The sequence below is a fragment of the Camelus dromedarius genome, chromosome 1 (assembly GCF_036321535.1).
Source record: "Camelus dromedarius isolate mCamDro1 chromosome 1, mCamDro1.pat, whole genome shotgun sequence".
Taxonomy (NCBI): Eukaryota; Metazoa; Chordata; class Mammalia; order Artiodactyla; family Camelidae; genus Camelus; species Camelus dromedarius.
The window spans coordinates 22,460,948-22,477,277 of NC_087436.1; the positions used below are offsets into that span (position 1 = coordinate 22,460,948).

The 16,330-nt window shown below is 38.2% G+C and overlaps 1 protein-coding gene across 2 annotated transcripts in view; it reads right to left on the bottom strand.

The window, feature by feature from the left end:
* Nucleotides 1-9,845: 9,845 nt before the first annotated feature.
* Nucleotides 9,846-16,330, bottom strand: part of IL15 (interleukin 15) — a 70,043-nt gene continuing 63,558 nt past the window's right edge. For both annotated transcript variants that reach the window (XM_010978726.3, XM_031465621.2), the window contains exons 6-8: nt 15,101-15,145; nt 13,004-13,141; nt 9,846-10,260 (exon numbers count right to left, since the gene is read on the bottom strand). In XM_010978726.3, coding sequence (XP_010977028.1) covers nt 10,150-10,260; nt 13,004-13,141; nt 15,101-15,145 — 294 coding nt within the window. In that variant the 3' untranslated portion in view covers nt 9,846-10,149. The remainder of the gene's footprint in view (nt 10,261-13,003; nt 13,142-15,100; nt 15,146-16,330) is intronic.

Below are 16,330 nucleotides of genomic sequence, written 5' to 3' on the forward strand. Positions count from 1 at the left end.
TTTGAGGGGGGAGGTAGTTTGACCTATTTATTTATTTGTTTCCTTAATGGAGGTACTGGGGACTGAACCCAGGACCCCTTGCATGCTAAGCATGCACTTCACCAATTGAGCTATACCCTCCCTCCCCAGTCAGTTTTATTTTTGATTTTCAGATCTCTACAAACAATGCACCCACTTGAAGCCTACATCTGTAGCTTCTGTACCTGGACCCATTATAACACTGCTTGCAAAGTATTCATTCCCGTGAGCACAGTTTATGTTTGTCATTGAAGATAAAGATGACTAAGAAATGAAATGAATCCTTAGGGACAAGTTGGCTCTGCTGAGAAAAAGTATGGCCTCTTGGGAAACTAAGATTCTTCAAACAGGGAAGTCCAAAGCCCAGTCAGATAACCTGGAGAGTTAAGATCTCATTGCGAGGACATGGTGTTATGCTTTGTCTTACCTTTCCTGGCTCAGAGTTCAGAATACCTCCCTGTGAGATGACAGGGTTCCTCTGCTTTGCAAACCTACTCACTCTTACTAGAGGAAAAATCCCTTCTACAATGGCTGTGTTATCCATCAAAAAGCCATTCAATTGAAGAGCAGGAAATAGCATTGTTGCAACCACATAGAGTAGCTTTCTGTTTCCAGGAAGAGCTGCTTTGACGATCTCCACACTCTTAAGCTGTGAAGCACTGAAAAATCAGGGCCATGTGACCAGCAAAGACAATACCCATTTAAAAGAGTACCGCCTTATGTCTGCAATTTGAATGGAGTGCCTCTTCAATGGACAGCATGATATTTTTCTTATTATGCTGCAATGTGGATAACAGGTCTGTGGTTTTCACTCTTTGGGACAGCAAGAGCTTGCACTGTATTGAAAAGAGTGGATTTCTTTTCAGATGAGATGTTTAAAGCAATGCTATTAATACTGCTGTGTCTAACAGCTGCCTCGATTTATTCATAAATACAGCACAAACATCTTTCTTGTCAAAAGAAGAGGATTTTCTTTTACTATAAAAAGATAATTAATTCAGGCTGAATAAACTTAATGGCACATTTGCCATCTGGGCAAAGCAAACAAAACACCAGAATAGAATTGTGTGAAGAAAAAAAAAATAATCAAAATGTAGAATAAAAATACATGCTTAAACTCTGTTTCGATTTCCTTAACAACAAATAATTTTCCACCCTAAGTATTATGTGCATGCTTATTTGAAAGGAAATAAAAAAGACAATAGGGCATAGAAATAGTACACAGCTAAATGTGGACAAAAATTTCAGGTGATTTAAACATAAGCAAAATGTTTCACAGGTTCTGCCTCTCTTCATCTATACCCATGAGGGACAGAAACTCTTATCAAATAGTATAGATAAAAGTGCTTTGTGAACTTCAAAGAACCACAAAAGTGTAAGAGGATCTTTTTTATTTCCATCAGCCTGGTGTGTCCTTAGAGAGCAGAACTCTTGGACATACTTGGGGCTTTGTCTTTATTAAATCAACTGGAAACTGAGCCTGGCTGATGATCATGATCTTTAAAGCCCTTGAAAAGCTGGTACTTGTCATGTGGAACCATCACTGCATTGACATTCTAGTCTCACCTCTAGGCTTTTAGCTGTCACGTATTCAGAGATGTTGCTTCTTTCTTATCATCTCCTTAAGAACGTCAGCTCTTGTCTCTTCTAAGCTGTTGTACAGCCTAACCCATGAGTCCTTGACTCTGTGTGGTGTAATTGTGCTTTCGAAGCTTTCTCTCTCTCCACACCATCCACCTAGCTTGCCTCTTTCCACTTCTGGTTTTAACTGTGCCCTGTCGCCAGTCAGGGGAGCACTGTTATTACATCGGGTGCCTTCCGCTACCCCATTTGTCTTAATGAGAATGACTGGTTGCCCTTATATCAGCTTGCTCTCATTAAAAATTGACTTAGAAAGTCCTTCTTTCAAGAAGCCTTCCAGCATTAGAATTTTGACCACAGATCCATTCTGACTGTCCTCAGAACCCAGTGCTAGACTTACATATTCATCCTTGTGACTTGGGTCTCTCAAGTCAGAGGGACTGCAGACAGGTTTGCTGTTTTTGACAGTGAACAAATAAATCGCTTGCTAAAGCTGATCTACATTAAGTATTTCAAGGAATTCATGAAGTGACTTGACTAAAAAGGCCCATGTAAGATGATATTATTAGAAATGATCATTTTCCTGGGATTTAGTGGTAAGGAGATTTTGACTCCAACTCTTCTCTCAACAGCAGAATTCTATAAAAAATAAAACCCTGTATTTTTTTACACGTCAGAATAAGAGTCCCGCTTTTTGGAGTATAAAGAAAAATCCTTATGAGAGCCTATGAGACTAGTTGATAATTATTTTTACCAGTTTGTTTCAGTGCTTTCTCTGACCCTATAGCCACTCTGGCCTTCCTTTCGTTCTTTGAACATGCCATCGTCCTCCCTGACTGAAGGTTTGGCAGGCTGTTTCTCTGATCGCATCCTTATGATTCATAGCAGAGCTCAGATCTCACTGTCTCAAAGACGCTCTCTGACATCCTGAATGCATCTGCTCTTCTCTGTATCCGCTCACCTAGCACCCTTCCTAGAGAGGAAACTACCAGAATAAACACTCAAGTGATTACTTTGATAATGTGACTTTCCTGCTGGAACGTGACCGCCACAAATGCTGGGACGATGGCTGCTTCATCTCAGCTGTGACTGCAGCACCTCGCATAATGTTCACACACAGTAGGTTTTCAAGAAATGGGGTTACGATATGACTGACGGAGTGAACTCCTTAATGAAAATGATGATAAAGATGAACCACCTGGAGGGTAACACTGGCTTCTCTGATGATAACATTCTGGGTGCATTGACACAATCGGTAAGAACTAAATGTCCAATTTTCAATTCTGCTTCTGCGTAACAATTTCCTCTTCAATTTCTCTAATAGTTAATTCACTCTGAAATCCAGGATAAAAGAAATAAAATATAGGCCAAAATAATGACTCTTTATTAATGATTCATTAGTTTTTCTTCTATGTTGCATCAGATAGATTATACAATTAGGGGACTTTTCAATAAAGCTAAAGTTTACCTTGCATAATACATTCCTTAGTGAAGATGAAGTTTAGTCATCAGACACATTCAGAAGCATTGAACCAAATCTCTATGGAAATGGGATTTCTCCTGGGCAAAATATTTATCCATGACATGCATATGTTAATCTTGACTCACATATGAATGCAGAGAGCTTAGACTGAGCCTGATATAACACAGATGAACTGAAATGCATTCTCCATGTTCCTCTGTGTGTAAGGAGGAGGGGGATCAATCACATTGCTTGCTTTTTGTATTATATGTCAGGTTGAACTTATAAGCCATTGACTTTGATGGGCAGAAACAGTAACACACCAGAACATATACACCCCTCTCACAACAACAGCAACAGCAGCAAAACAAAATAAACACACTGATTCTCTCAGATAAAGAATGAGCGTCTATAAAACTAGACTTGAGATTGGGTTTTAAAAATCTCTGGGCTCACAAATTATGTATTGGTTCTATTCGTATTTCCATGTCCTTTGCCTTCTAGTCCTTTTTGCTTAGTGCCAGGGAAAGTGCAGATATAATACGCTCTCATATATTTTTTCTTTATCTGAAATTAAGAAAAGGTAAGAAGAGAATTCATCAATATGACTTTGGGCTGTAAACCTGATATTTATTAAGCTTGACTTTACTATTTGAGGTTCTAAGTCTATGAATTTGTGCTTTCTCTGCTACATGTAATGTAAGGCAAGTACTTTCAACATTTAGGGCAGGTGAGACATAAACACAGCATCCTAGTCTAGGCAAACAATATTGGACTGATTAAGGAGAAGAGTTCAAGAAGGGAACATTTTGAAACACAAGTGAAAGACTAATTTTGTTAAAAATAAAAGCTTGAAAAATAAAATTAAGTTGTTTTACATGATTACTTTGTTTCTTAAGTCAGCTGAGAGTGTTTTAAGAAGCTGCACGCCCATATCTTGAGTTTCTTAAGATCAACTGAAGTGATCCATATTAAGTAACTAATGTGAGAGGAACCTTAATTTTGAGCATTGGAAAATAACCAGTTTTAAACCCACTATGTGCTTATATTACCAGAATGGATTATTGGTCACTATAAAATGTTATTGATAATGTGACCACCACTATGGTTTTCCTTTCCTCATCCCAACAAATGTGGCAGGGAGGCTAACCTTTGTCAAAGGAGTGGACTGGATATTTACAGTTAAAAATGGTGCATTATTTTTCTATTCTCCATCAACAGAAAAACTAGGAAAAAATTTAAAAAATTAACTTTATTGAGAGTAGCCTAGGGCACCTCCTCACCCCCACCCAGGCAAGGGGGCTGAGATACAGCTCTACCTACTGTGGAGAGTGTCTTCTGACCCCACCTGACCAGAAGGGCTGGAGACAATCCTGGAAGCTAAGCAGCCAGGGGCACCTAAGCTGAGAGGCAGGTGGGCAGAGCTGACTTCACAGAACAAAACCAGTGGCCCTGCTTTGTCAGGAAACTTGGGGTGTGAGTTGGCTTAAGACAACAATAAAGAGCTTTACGAGCTTTACAGCTGCTTCTCCCATGGCTCCACTCACTGCTGAGTACAACCTTCAGCTTAGCCTACCAGGGAACCTACTAGAGCACGCTGGAAGCTACATCACCCATCCAACAGCTCCATGTATGGTGGCACTTGAACAGAGTGCACAGCCCATGGTTTCCCCCATTTGCAGAGCAAAACTCATGGCTTCACCTGACCAGGGCATTTAGTACATGCTTTGGCCTGATTCAAGTCCCCAGACAATGAGTTGTAAGGCCCTGGGTCCTATCCTGCTGCTCTACCAGGGCAGGGAAGCTAACTCATAGCCCCACCTACTACTAAAAATAGCACCCATTCCTGACCTTCTACTAAGCCTGACCAGAGAATCCAGGCACCTGCAAAGCCCACCCGATAGCCTCATTTGGGTAGGAAACCAAGTTAGCAGTCCTATCCAACTGTTCACAGCCAGTGGTACCCCACCCCCAGCCCCATCCTCAAAGCTCAGTTGCCTTGCTCCAAACCTGACCATAACAGCAGGCCCACATACTTAAGGACATTACCAGCAGACATACCCAGAAACTCAAACTGAGATGACTGTTGAAGAAGTCTCTCTCCCAAAGCACTTTGTAAAACCTGAAAGAGGAGCCTGATTACTCAAATGCACAGATACCAAAGTAAGGAATCAAAGACCTTGAAAAATCAGATAAATATGACCTCTTCAAAGGAAACTAAAAAAGATCCAATAAACCCTAAAGAAATGAAAGAAAAGGATTGTATGACAATCTTAATAGATGCAGAAAAAAAGTTTGACAAAATTCAGCATTCATTCATGATAAAAACTCTTAACAAATTATGCATAAAAGAAATATATCTTAAAGTGATAAAGGCTATATATGACAAGCCCACAGCTAACATCATACTCAGTGGCGAAAGGCTAAAAGCTTTTCTCTAAAATCAGGAATAAGATGAGGGTGCCCACATCACCACTCCTATTCAACATAGTACCAGAAGTCCTACCTAGAGTAATCAGACAAGAGAAAAAAGTATCAGAATTGAAGAAGTAAAATTATCTCAATTTGCAGATGAAATGACTTTATATATAGAAAACCCTAAAGACACAACAACAAAAAAACCTGTTAGATCTAATCTATTAAATCAGTAAAGTTGCAGGATATAATATTATATAAAAATATAAAAATCAGTAACATTTCTATAGGCTAACAAAAAATTTTATGAAAAATAACAAACTCAATCCCATTTACAGTAGCATCAAAAATAATAAAATACTTTGGAGTAAATTCAACAAAAGAAGTGAAAGTTCTCTGCTCTGAAAATTATAAGACATTAATGAAAGAAACTGAAGAAGAAATAAATAAATGGAAAGGTATCCCATATTCATGGATTGGAAGAAATAATATTGTTAAAATGTCAATACTATCAAAAACCGTCTATGGAATTAATGCAATCCTTATCAAGAGTCCAATGGTATTTTTCACAGAGGTAGGAAAAAAACACTCCTAAAATTTATATGAAACCACAAAAGACCTCAAATAGCCAAAGAAATCCTGAGAAAGAAGAACAAAGCAGGAAATAACACTTCTTAATTTTAAGCTATACTATAAAACTATAATCATCAAAACAGTATAGTAATGGCATAAAAACAGACAAATAGACCAAAGAAACAGAATTGAGGGCCCAGAAATAAAATCAAATATATACAGTCAGCTAATATTTGACAAGGGAGTTGAGAAGACTCAGTGGAGAAAAGACAGTATTTTCAATTAATGGTGCTGGTACAGCTGGGTATTCACAGTAAAAGAATGAAATTGGACCCATATCTTGCACCACTCATGAAAGTTAACTAAAATGAATTAAAGTTTAAATGTAAGATCTGAAACCATAAAGTTCTAGAAAGAAACATAGGAATAAAGCTCCTTTATATGGGTCTTGGTAATGATTTTTTGGATATGACACCTAACACACAAGCAACAAAAATCAAAAATAAATGAGTGGGACTCTAACAAACTAAAAAGCTTCTGCACAGCAAAAGAATCCATAAGCAAACTGAAAAGGCAACCTATGGAATGGGAAAAATATATGCAAATTGCATATCCTATAAAGGATTAATATCTAAAATATATGAAGAACTCATATGACTCAATAAAAAATAATCAAATTAATCTAAAAAATGATGCAAATGAACTTATTTACAAAACAGATATAACTCACAGAGATAGAAAACAAACTTATGGTTTCCCTAAGGGGAAAGGTGGGGAGGGATAAATTGGGAGTTTGGGATTAACATATGCACACCACTATATATAAAACAGATAAACAACAAGGAACTACTGTACAGCACAGGGAGCTATATTCAGTATCTTGTGATAACCTATAATGGAAAAGAATCTAAAAATTATACATAATTATATGTATTAACTGAATTACTTTGCTGTACACCTAAACCTAACACAACATTGGAAATCAACTATACTTCAATTAAAAAAAATCCAATTAATAAATGGGCAAAAGATTCAAATAAACATTTCTCCAAAGAAGATATATAAAACCAAAAGATACATGGAAACATGCTCAACATCACTAATCACCAGGAAAATACAAATTAAAACCATAAGAAATCATCCCATGTTAGAATGGCTAGTATCAAAAAGACAACAAATATAAAGTGCTGGCAATGATGTGGAGAAAAGGGAACCCTGTGCACTGTTGGTGGATTGTAAGAGAAAACAGTATTGAAGTTCCTCAAAAAATTAAAAAGAGAACTACCATATAAGCCAGCAATTTTGCTTCAAGAAATATATCCAAAAAGGAAACAAAAACAGTAACTTGAAAATGTATCTGCACCCTTATATTCATACCATTATTTACAATAGCCAAGATATGGAAACAACATACTTGTCCGCTGATGGATGAGTGGATAAACAAGTTGTGGTATGTATATATATATATATACATATATAATATATATATATATATATATATATATATATATATATATATATATATATATATATATATATATAATGAAATATTATTTTGCCATAAAAATGAGTAAATCTCACCATTTGTAACGACATGGATTAACCCCGAAGGCATTATGCTAAGTGAAATAAGTCAGATAGAGAAAGACAAATACTGTATGAGCTCACCTCTATGTGAAATCTAAAGACACATATAAAACAAAACAAAACACTCATTAAAAAAGAAAAAGGAGATCAGACTCAACAGTTACCAAAGACAGAGTAGGAAGAGGGGAATTGGAGGAACGTGGTCAAAAGGTACAAACTTCCAGTTAGGAGATAAAAAAGCACGAGGGATGTAATGGAGGACATGAAGATTATTGCTAACATCGCTCTATGATACACAGGATAGTTGTTAAGAGAGTAAATCCCGTTAAGTTCTCATCTCAAGGAGAAAATTACTTCCTGTTTTTTTCTTTCTTTTCTTTTTATTGTATCTGTATGAGATGATCTTAGCTAAACTTACTGTGGTAATCATTTCACAATATAAGTAAATCAAACCTCCTGCTGTGTGTCTTAAACTTACACAGCGATGTATGCCAACTGTTTCACAATAAAACTGTAAAAATCAAAAAAACCCAAAAAATTTCCAGGTGATTTTGATGCCATCAGCCACACTTAAAAAATACTGACCTAGGTAATAAATTTATATTAAAGTAGCCAACAATTGCAATTGCCTTTTTAATAGTCACATCAAACCGTCAACTTATACTGATGCATTTACTGGTGCATAAATATCCTAAAATCTTTTTTTGCTGAATCCAGCTGCATCTTCCTTATTCTTCCCTTGTGCAGTTCATTATGGTGGTCCAAGTACAGAACTCTCTGTGTATCCTTACCGATTTTCGTCTTGTTACACCGGCATTTCCTTTGAGTCTGAGGGAATTGTAAATCTTCATTCTGTTACATATTTTGCATAATCTATAAATTTGATAAGCACACTTCCTATCTTCATCTAAGTCTCAAACCAAAATGCTGTATCACAAGAAACAAAAGAAAAGAGTGGAGGCATGATCATGACTGTGTTTTACAAATGCCATCATTACCTCTAGACTATTTTTTTTATCTCAGAGAAATAGACTATCATATTTTGAGCATTATTATTTACTTCAAGAAAGGCTAAAGTAAAAACAGAATTCCTGTAATGTATTTGGGTTTAATGCATATAGTAAAATTTCCTTGACATATTACAATCATTTGCCCTCTCATAAATTATTTATCAAAAAATCTGTATTTTAACTTCTAAAATTTCTGCTTAATACTTTCTGATACAATAAACAAAACAACTGCATTGTCAAAAAATCCATTTCAGATGAAATTCTTTTATAAAACTGCCATAATTCCAACAGCTGCCAAATACTATTGGACTGTATTGAGATCAGGCAATCGACTGAGAGCTAACACATGACTCTTTGGAAGTCAAATGGAATACAAATTTCTCTAAAACTATCTTGAAACAAAACCTTAAGCACACATCGACTAGAGGGATGAGATACGTGAGCATGGATGGGGCACCGGACTATTAAAGAATGTGTCAAGAGAGGAATCGTTTGTACAGTGACATGGAGAGAAACTGAATTCTTAGGAAATCAATTCCTACCCTACAGGTCTCTCAGCAAAGACTGCCAGAAGTGAGCTGAGTGAAAAAAATTTGTGATGAGATGAGAGTATTTCATTTTGGTCACTTCCATTAAAAAGAGAGCTTGCAAATTTTAGACAGTATATTAAAAAAAGTAAAAACAATGATTTTATGCCAGATCATGTTAGCTCTTCTCTAACTGATCAGCAGATTTTAAAAATTATTATTATAGAAACACGGCAAAAACAATGTTGAAAAATAAAATACTTGTACTTGGGAAAGCATGAAATATAAACATGATTGCAACCATTACTTTTTGATCCACAATTCCGTCTATCAGTGAAGGTTTATTATTGCCAATGCCACCTAAGATGGCCTGATTGATGCATATTCTATGTCAGGTACTTGCAAATTCTCTTTCGTAACAAGTGCTTTACGTATCAGTAACTAAATTTCACACCTAGTAGCTCCTTTCTTGCTGGTAGTCAATTCTTCCTCCAAGTGCTACGCCAAACGGAGAAGCAAAGGAAGGCTGGTAGGCGCTGTTCCACACCGCCTGGGGCATACACTTTACCTACAGTACTGGTGCCCAGCCCCACTGGTTGTTAAATAATTTGACTATCACCCTTAAACCAAACACTCCCTACTTTCTTACAAGAGGTAAAAATATCACTGCAATTTCAAAGGATAAAATATGTACACAGTTTTATTCAACATTTTACATTATTCTACAAATATGTACAACTTTAATAATAAATTAAACATATGAACAAAGTAAGTCCAAAGACAGTTCATAGACGTCAGGTTACACAATGCCATCTTTCTGCCTTCATTTCTAAGAGTCCTGATCCAAGCTCTCGATCGTTTTCTTGCTAGAAGAGCTTGTTTTGGCAGCATATTGGAAACGCTGAGTGTTTTGTTGCCTCTAAGCGGTGGGAAGATGCTTGTTAATAATAGAAATGCTGAAAAGGATCAGCCGCAATCAAGAAGGGTTGATGAACATTTGCACAATATGTACAAAACTCTTCAAAAATTCGTGAATGTTTTTTTCCTCCAGCTCCTCACATTCTTTGCATCCCAATTCAGTTTTATGCTGCCAAGTAAAAAGAAAAGATGAGATTGGAAAGACTAAAATATGCCTTTCCTGTGAATATTACATCATTTGAACCATAGGGTGAGGTCTTGAGCCACAGAAATTTTGGCAAATTAATATCATATTAGGAAGAACTAGGGGAAAGAGAACTGGGAGATTTGGTACTGGCTGATTTTCCCTAGAGTGGATTCAGGACATTGAAAAAAAATAAGCATGTCTATCAGACCGTGAACTTCCTGCTTAGAGCCCTTCAGTGGGTTCTGGTCACCTACCCCAGCATGAAGTCCATGCCTCCCTGCACTGCACACAGGCTTGCGTTGTGCCTTACCTGCCTCCTTCACCTTTCCCACTACCTCAACAGTTATGCTTTGGGAACTCTGGGCTCATGACTGTAGCCCCCATGCACACATCAGGCTATTAGATGCCTCACTGCCTTTGTCTTTCTCTCTGCCTGCTCCACACTTCTAGTTTAGCTATTCCTACTCACGCTTAAGATTACTCAGGTGCTGTCTCCATTAGGAAGGCTCTTCTGAACCTGGGAGCTCCCAGGGCTGGACTAAATGTCCTGTCTCTACATTCTCAGAAGCCTTTGTTTAGACTCTCTCTCATGTTGCATCACGCATTATATTGATATTATGGAGTTTTATGCTTTCCATACCACTATTCTCTAGGCTTTTCCAAGAGTGCAAAGCTATGTATTTTTGCTTCCCTAGCAGTTAGCATAAGGCTTGGCACATATATTCACCCACTCATTATTGGTTGAACTGAACTATTTGGGTGAATACCACAAATTGCTGTAATCCAAACACAGTTTCATGGATAACTTGAATATTCCAAATACAGTCATCAAAAATAAATTTTCCAGAGATCATCTGAACCATGAAAGCTGTACCAGCAAAAATCAAAATTAGATTTTCCATCCGTTAAGTGTTTGAAATTCAGATTCACCAAGATTTATCAAGCATGTACTCCATGCCAGGCACTGGCATATTCCATATAATGCTGTCCTATTTGATCCTGGCAATAATCATGTCAGAATGGAAGGCAGAGATGTCAAATGACTCATCTCAGTTGACATAATTGGTGAAATTCCCCGTGTCCAGGTCTTCTGACTGTGCAGTCCTGCCCATCCTTCTGCTGCATGTGTCACAATATGTCATGATGAGGATGACTATGAAAATGCTCACTAAGAGCCCCCCATTACTGACACTGCCATGAGTTATCTGTTGCATGGCTCAGTCTTTCAGTCACAGAGAGATAACATATCCCAAGAGTATTTCGAACATTAATCCATTCATTTCAGAAATAGATCAAGTATTGAGTATATGCCAGCATTATTCTGGGAGTTTGAAAACGGTGCTATAAAGAACCCCAAATACCTGCCCCTTTGAAGCCGACATTCTATTAGGAAAAGGTAGACAATGTCCATCAGGTAAAATATGTAGCATGTCAGACAGTGAGACGTGCAGAGAAGGGGACAGGACATGCTGATGAGGGGGTGGGACTGCAACTGTGAAGAGGTGACATCACTGACAAGGTGACGTTTAAGCAAAGACCCAAAGCAGCCTGGCATTTTCAGGGAAACCCAGGTGTCCAGCCACACCAGCTCAGAGGCTCTGCTCTCTCAGTTGGGTCTCTGCCTGGACGACGTCCCCCCCCATCCTGAAGGCTTGTTCCCTCACGTCTTCGCTAAATGTGAGCTTAGTAGGTAAACCTTCTCTACAGTAGCGCCCCAGCCCCCTTACCTGCCTCTTTCTTTGGCCACTGGACTTAATAAATACCTGGCTTATTATTCATTTGCTTATTGATTGGTTTCTACATGCTTCTTCCTTTTGTAGGAGCTGGAACCACGTGTGGTTTTTTTCACTTCTGTTATCCTGAGGGCCTTCAGTGCAGCCTAAGGACTTGTTAATGAATTATTATGATGCCTTCTTTGTTTGTAAAACATTTTCTGTCCACTTTGCTTTGGCCACCAGTGTTTTGCCACGAAAGCCATGATCCTCCAGTCTCAGGGCCTTTATACACTGATGCCCCACCTGCCGGGGGGTCCCTCCTGCCGGGGGGTCCCTCATATTTGCGTGCCTGGAGCCCTAGACTGTTCATGTTGCCTGAGATGGCCCAAATTATCTCCAATTACTCCTATTTTCATTATTATCCTTTTGCAGCATGTACCTTCTCAGTATATAAGAAGACAGACTCTGGAATGAAATGGCTGGGAGACCCCTGGCTCCCCATTTTACTAGCTGTGTGAATTGGAGGAAGACATTCAAGCTCCCAGTGCCCCAATCTCTTCAACCTTAAAACAGAAACAATAACTCAGTCACAGATTTATTGTGAGAGTTCCACAAATCACCTGGAAGACCAGGGTGTGGCTCAGAGTAACACCCCAGCAACTGTGGATGCTCAGTGATGGTGTAACTGACGTCCCCCCACTGCACCTGGTGATCAACCCCTTGAGATCAGTCACCTGACCGTCTGGTTCACCCCTGTCGTTCCAGCACCGCGGCACACAGCCCAGAGCAGGCAGGCAAAGTGTGTTGAACAGATAAATCAATCAAAAAAAGTCCAGGAGTGTGGGCACGCAAGAGATGGTGCCACTTTTGGATGCCACTTGGCTGGAATTAACCCCCTCACCCGAGTGCCTCTTCAGAGGGTCTCCCTGTCTGTTACACCCAGCTAATGATTTCTCCCAATCAGGCCAAGAACATCCAACGGGGCTCTGTACAATGTTGGCATAACTCACCTCTATAGAAGACAAACTGCTGTTTGCGAGGATGAGAAGGTTTTCTACTGTGTCAGTAATGTCCATATCCCTGGACTCCTGCGAAATAACGTGTAACTCCAGGAGAAAGCACTTCATCGCTGTTACTTTGCAACTGGGCTAAAAACAGAGTCACAAAGAACTATTTTGAAAAAAAAAGATTATTTCCCCGTTATTCAGTTTCACACAGATGCAGTTTTGATTTTTTAAAAAAGTCAATCAAACTATTTTAGGAAGAAACATAGCACCTTTAAGAAGTTTTATACAGGAAGCAGCTTGATATTTCGTTTTCTCTTTGAGCTTTGATATCAAAATCAAAACCAAAAACTGATTAACAAAACAATGGGGAAGGATGGTGATATTGTGCAGAAGAAAGAGCACAAAACTAGAAAACATGGAAATAATAGGCCACTTTTTCCTCACTAAGCACATTTCCTCTGTGTCAAAGGGTGACAGTACTGGCCCGAGACTCTCAAAATATTAACATAGATGGCCCATAAGGAAGAATTTTTTAGACTCTGATTGTATCGTTAACATTTTTTAAGTGGTAGCTGCTAATCATACGACCCCTGCAAATTCCAAAGTGCCAGAGGCGAACGTGATTCCAAGAAATTTCTTGGAAATATCAAAGCAGAAGTATGGCACAGGTTGGCCCTATCAGAAAGGGACATTTTACCACAAAAATACTCTTCCACAATGATTAACAAAAACTCTAAACTTAAAAGAAGCACTTAATGAGCATGTGGGGATTTAACCAGGACATGTCTGATTTTCTGTTCTCAACGCGGTGCGTGCACAGTGTCTGAGACTCCACAGGCGCTTAGCGAGTGCTCACTGAATGAATGGAGGAAGGAACACACCCACGTGCCTGGCTGTGGCAACACTCCTTCCCCCCCACAGGAGCTGCTCCAGACTGAAAGGGTGAATACCGTCCCCATGTCGATAATTAAATAAGAAATAAATACAGTAAAATAAATCATAAAACTGGGGCTCAGAAATATTTAGTGTCTTCCAAGGTAACAAAGCTAGGAAGTGGCTGAGTCAGGGTTTACATCTAAATTTCAAGCTCAGCTTCTTTCTATGACCCACACGTTGCAAAGTTATCTTCTTGCAGAAAAGCAGTCTCAGGGTTGTGAGTGTTGGTGGTTAATTGATTGCTTTCTACTTTGAAGAAAATGCAAAGAAAAAGTGGAAGACATGTTGAAGCCAAAAGAGGGAGACACTTTCGACGTGGAGCAGCACTGTCTAAGTGGATGATGGATATCTGTTTTTTTCTAATTTCTGGCTGTGGCTTCTTTCCAATGCTCAGAAAGTCTTGGTAGAGCAAAACCTTCTATTTAAGAGAAATTCTAACTGAGGAGTAACAGAGCAAGGACTCTGTCCTGAATGCACACAACATAAAGTTTGTTTTCCAAGAGGTGAAGAAGTCAGGGATTTGTTCCTTGGTCTTTAGTAACTAATCCAGAAGGAAAGGACTAGCAATAGGACTGAAATCCTGCATGCTTTAGGCAATGTCAGCATATTAATGAAACAAATTCAAGATCATTTTTGAATTCGGGTAGTTTCTGTTGGTCTTGTTTGTTTCTTTTCTCACATAGAGACTAACCAGTCAAAACCCTTTTCTGACAATTGTAGAAATTCAGGCAAAATGTAGAGCATGAGTGCATTCAAGTAATTTGTAGAAAATATGATTAAAAGTAATATGCTACAGCACTGGAAACAACCGATATGTTGAATACTTTTAAACTGAATGAGTTAACTTGATTCTTGCATTTAATTGCATCGTGATCTAATTGCATCACAGAGATGTATACATTTTGTTTGACACTGATGGAAAAAGCTTTTTTATATTTTTGATTTGGCAATGATGCTATAATGAAAACAGCATCTACGTAACTCTTTGTCCCCATGTCCCATAACCTCAATAATTACATATAAAATTCCTTGACCGTATGTTGTAAGAACACACCAAAAGTTAGATTTAAAAACTACACTATTTCAGTAAACTTAAGAAAATATACTTCTTATGCTTTTGAACACTGGAAAATAATAACAATATTGAAAATAAACTATACTCACATGAGCATCACTTTCAGTATATAAAGTGGCATCCATATGTATAGACTGAAAGGGAACAAAATTAGGTAATATGAAAAACTATGCTTTGCTATAGATGCAGTAACAACAACCCACTGAAAACATTCAATTATGCTTTTTAAATTGAATTCCTTATTTTGGGATAATTTAGATTCATATGGAAATATAAAAGAAAATACAGAGAGGTCCTGTGTACTCCTTCACCATCTGCCCTAGTAATGATGTCCTGCATAACACAGTGCAACATCACAACCGGGAAACTGACATGGATATGACCCACCCACTTTGTTCAGATTTCACCATTTTACATCACTAGTGTGTGTGTGCACGCGTGCGTGTATAGCTCTACACAATTTCATCAGATGTGTAAATCCATGTAACCACTCCCACAGTTAAGATACAGAACAGTCCCATCCCATAAGAATCCTCTTGCTACACTTTCATCCCCCAAATCACCTTCCTCCTGAAACACTCCCCCCTACCCCTCATCCTTCTAATCCCTGGCAACCACTTCTCTGCTCTCCATCCCTATGATATCATTCTGAGAATGTTCTATAAAAGGAATCATACAGTATGTAACCTTGCAAAACTGGCTTTTTGAAAAAATAGACTACTTTTAAGTAATTGTAGGTTTACAGAACACGAGCAGAAAGTACAGAAAGTTCCCAACGTCCCCTTGCCCCCGCTTCAGGTTTCCCTTATTATTAATATCTTGCTTTAGTATGGGACATCTATCACAAATGATAAGTTAATATTGATACATTTTCAACTAAAGTCTATAGATTACATTAGGGTTCACTCTTGGTGTTGAACATGCACATTTTTTAACAAATGTGTAATGACATGCATCGACCATCATAGTAACATACGGAACAGTTTCACTGCCCTAAAAAATCACCTGTGCTTCATCTTTTCTCCCTTCCCCCTCCCCTTACGCCTGGAAACCACTAATGATTTTCAGAAGGTCATACAGTTGGAATCACAGAGTATGTAGCCTTTTTTGATTGGCTTCTTTCACCTAGCGATATGCTTTCAAGGTTCCTCCAAATCTTTTCATGGCTAAATAGCTCATTCCTTTTTATCACTGAGTAATACACCATTTTATGGACATACTACAGTTTTGTTTAATCCAGACTGGTTTTTTGTCCACACAGCACAACACTGCGGAGATCCCTACAACTTGTTGTGAGTATCAGTAATTTGTTCCTTATT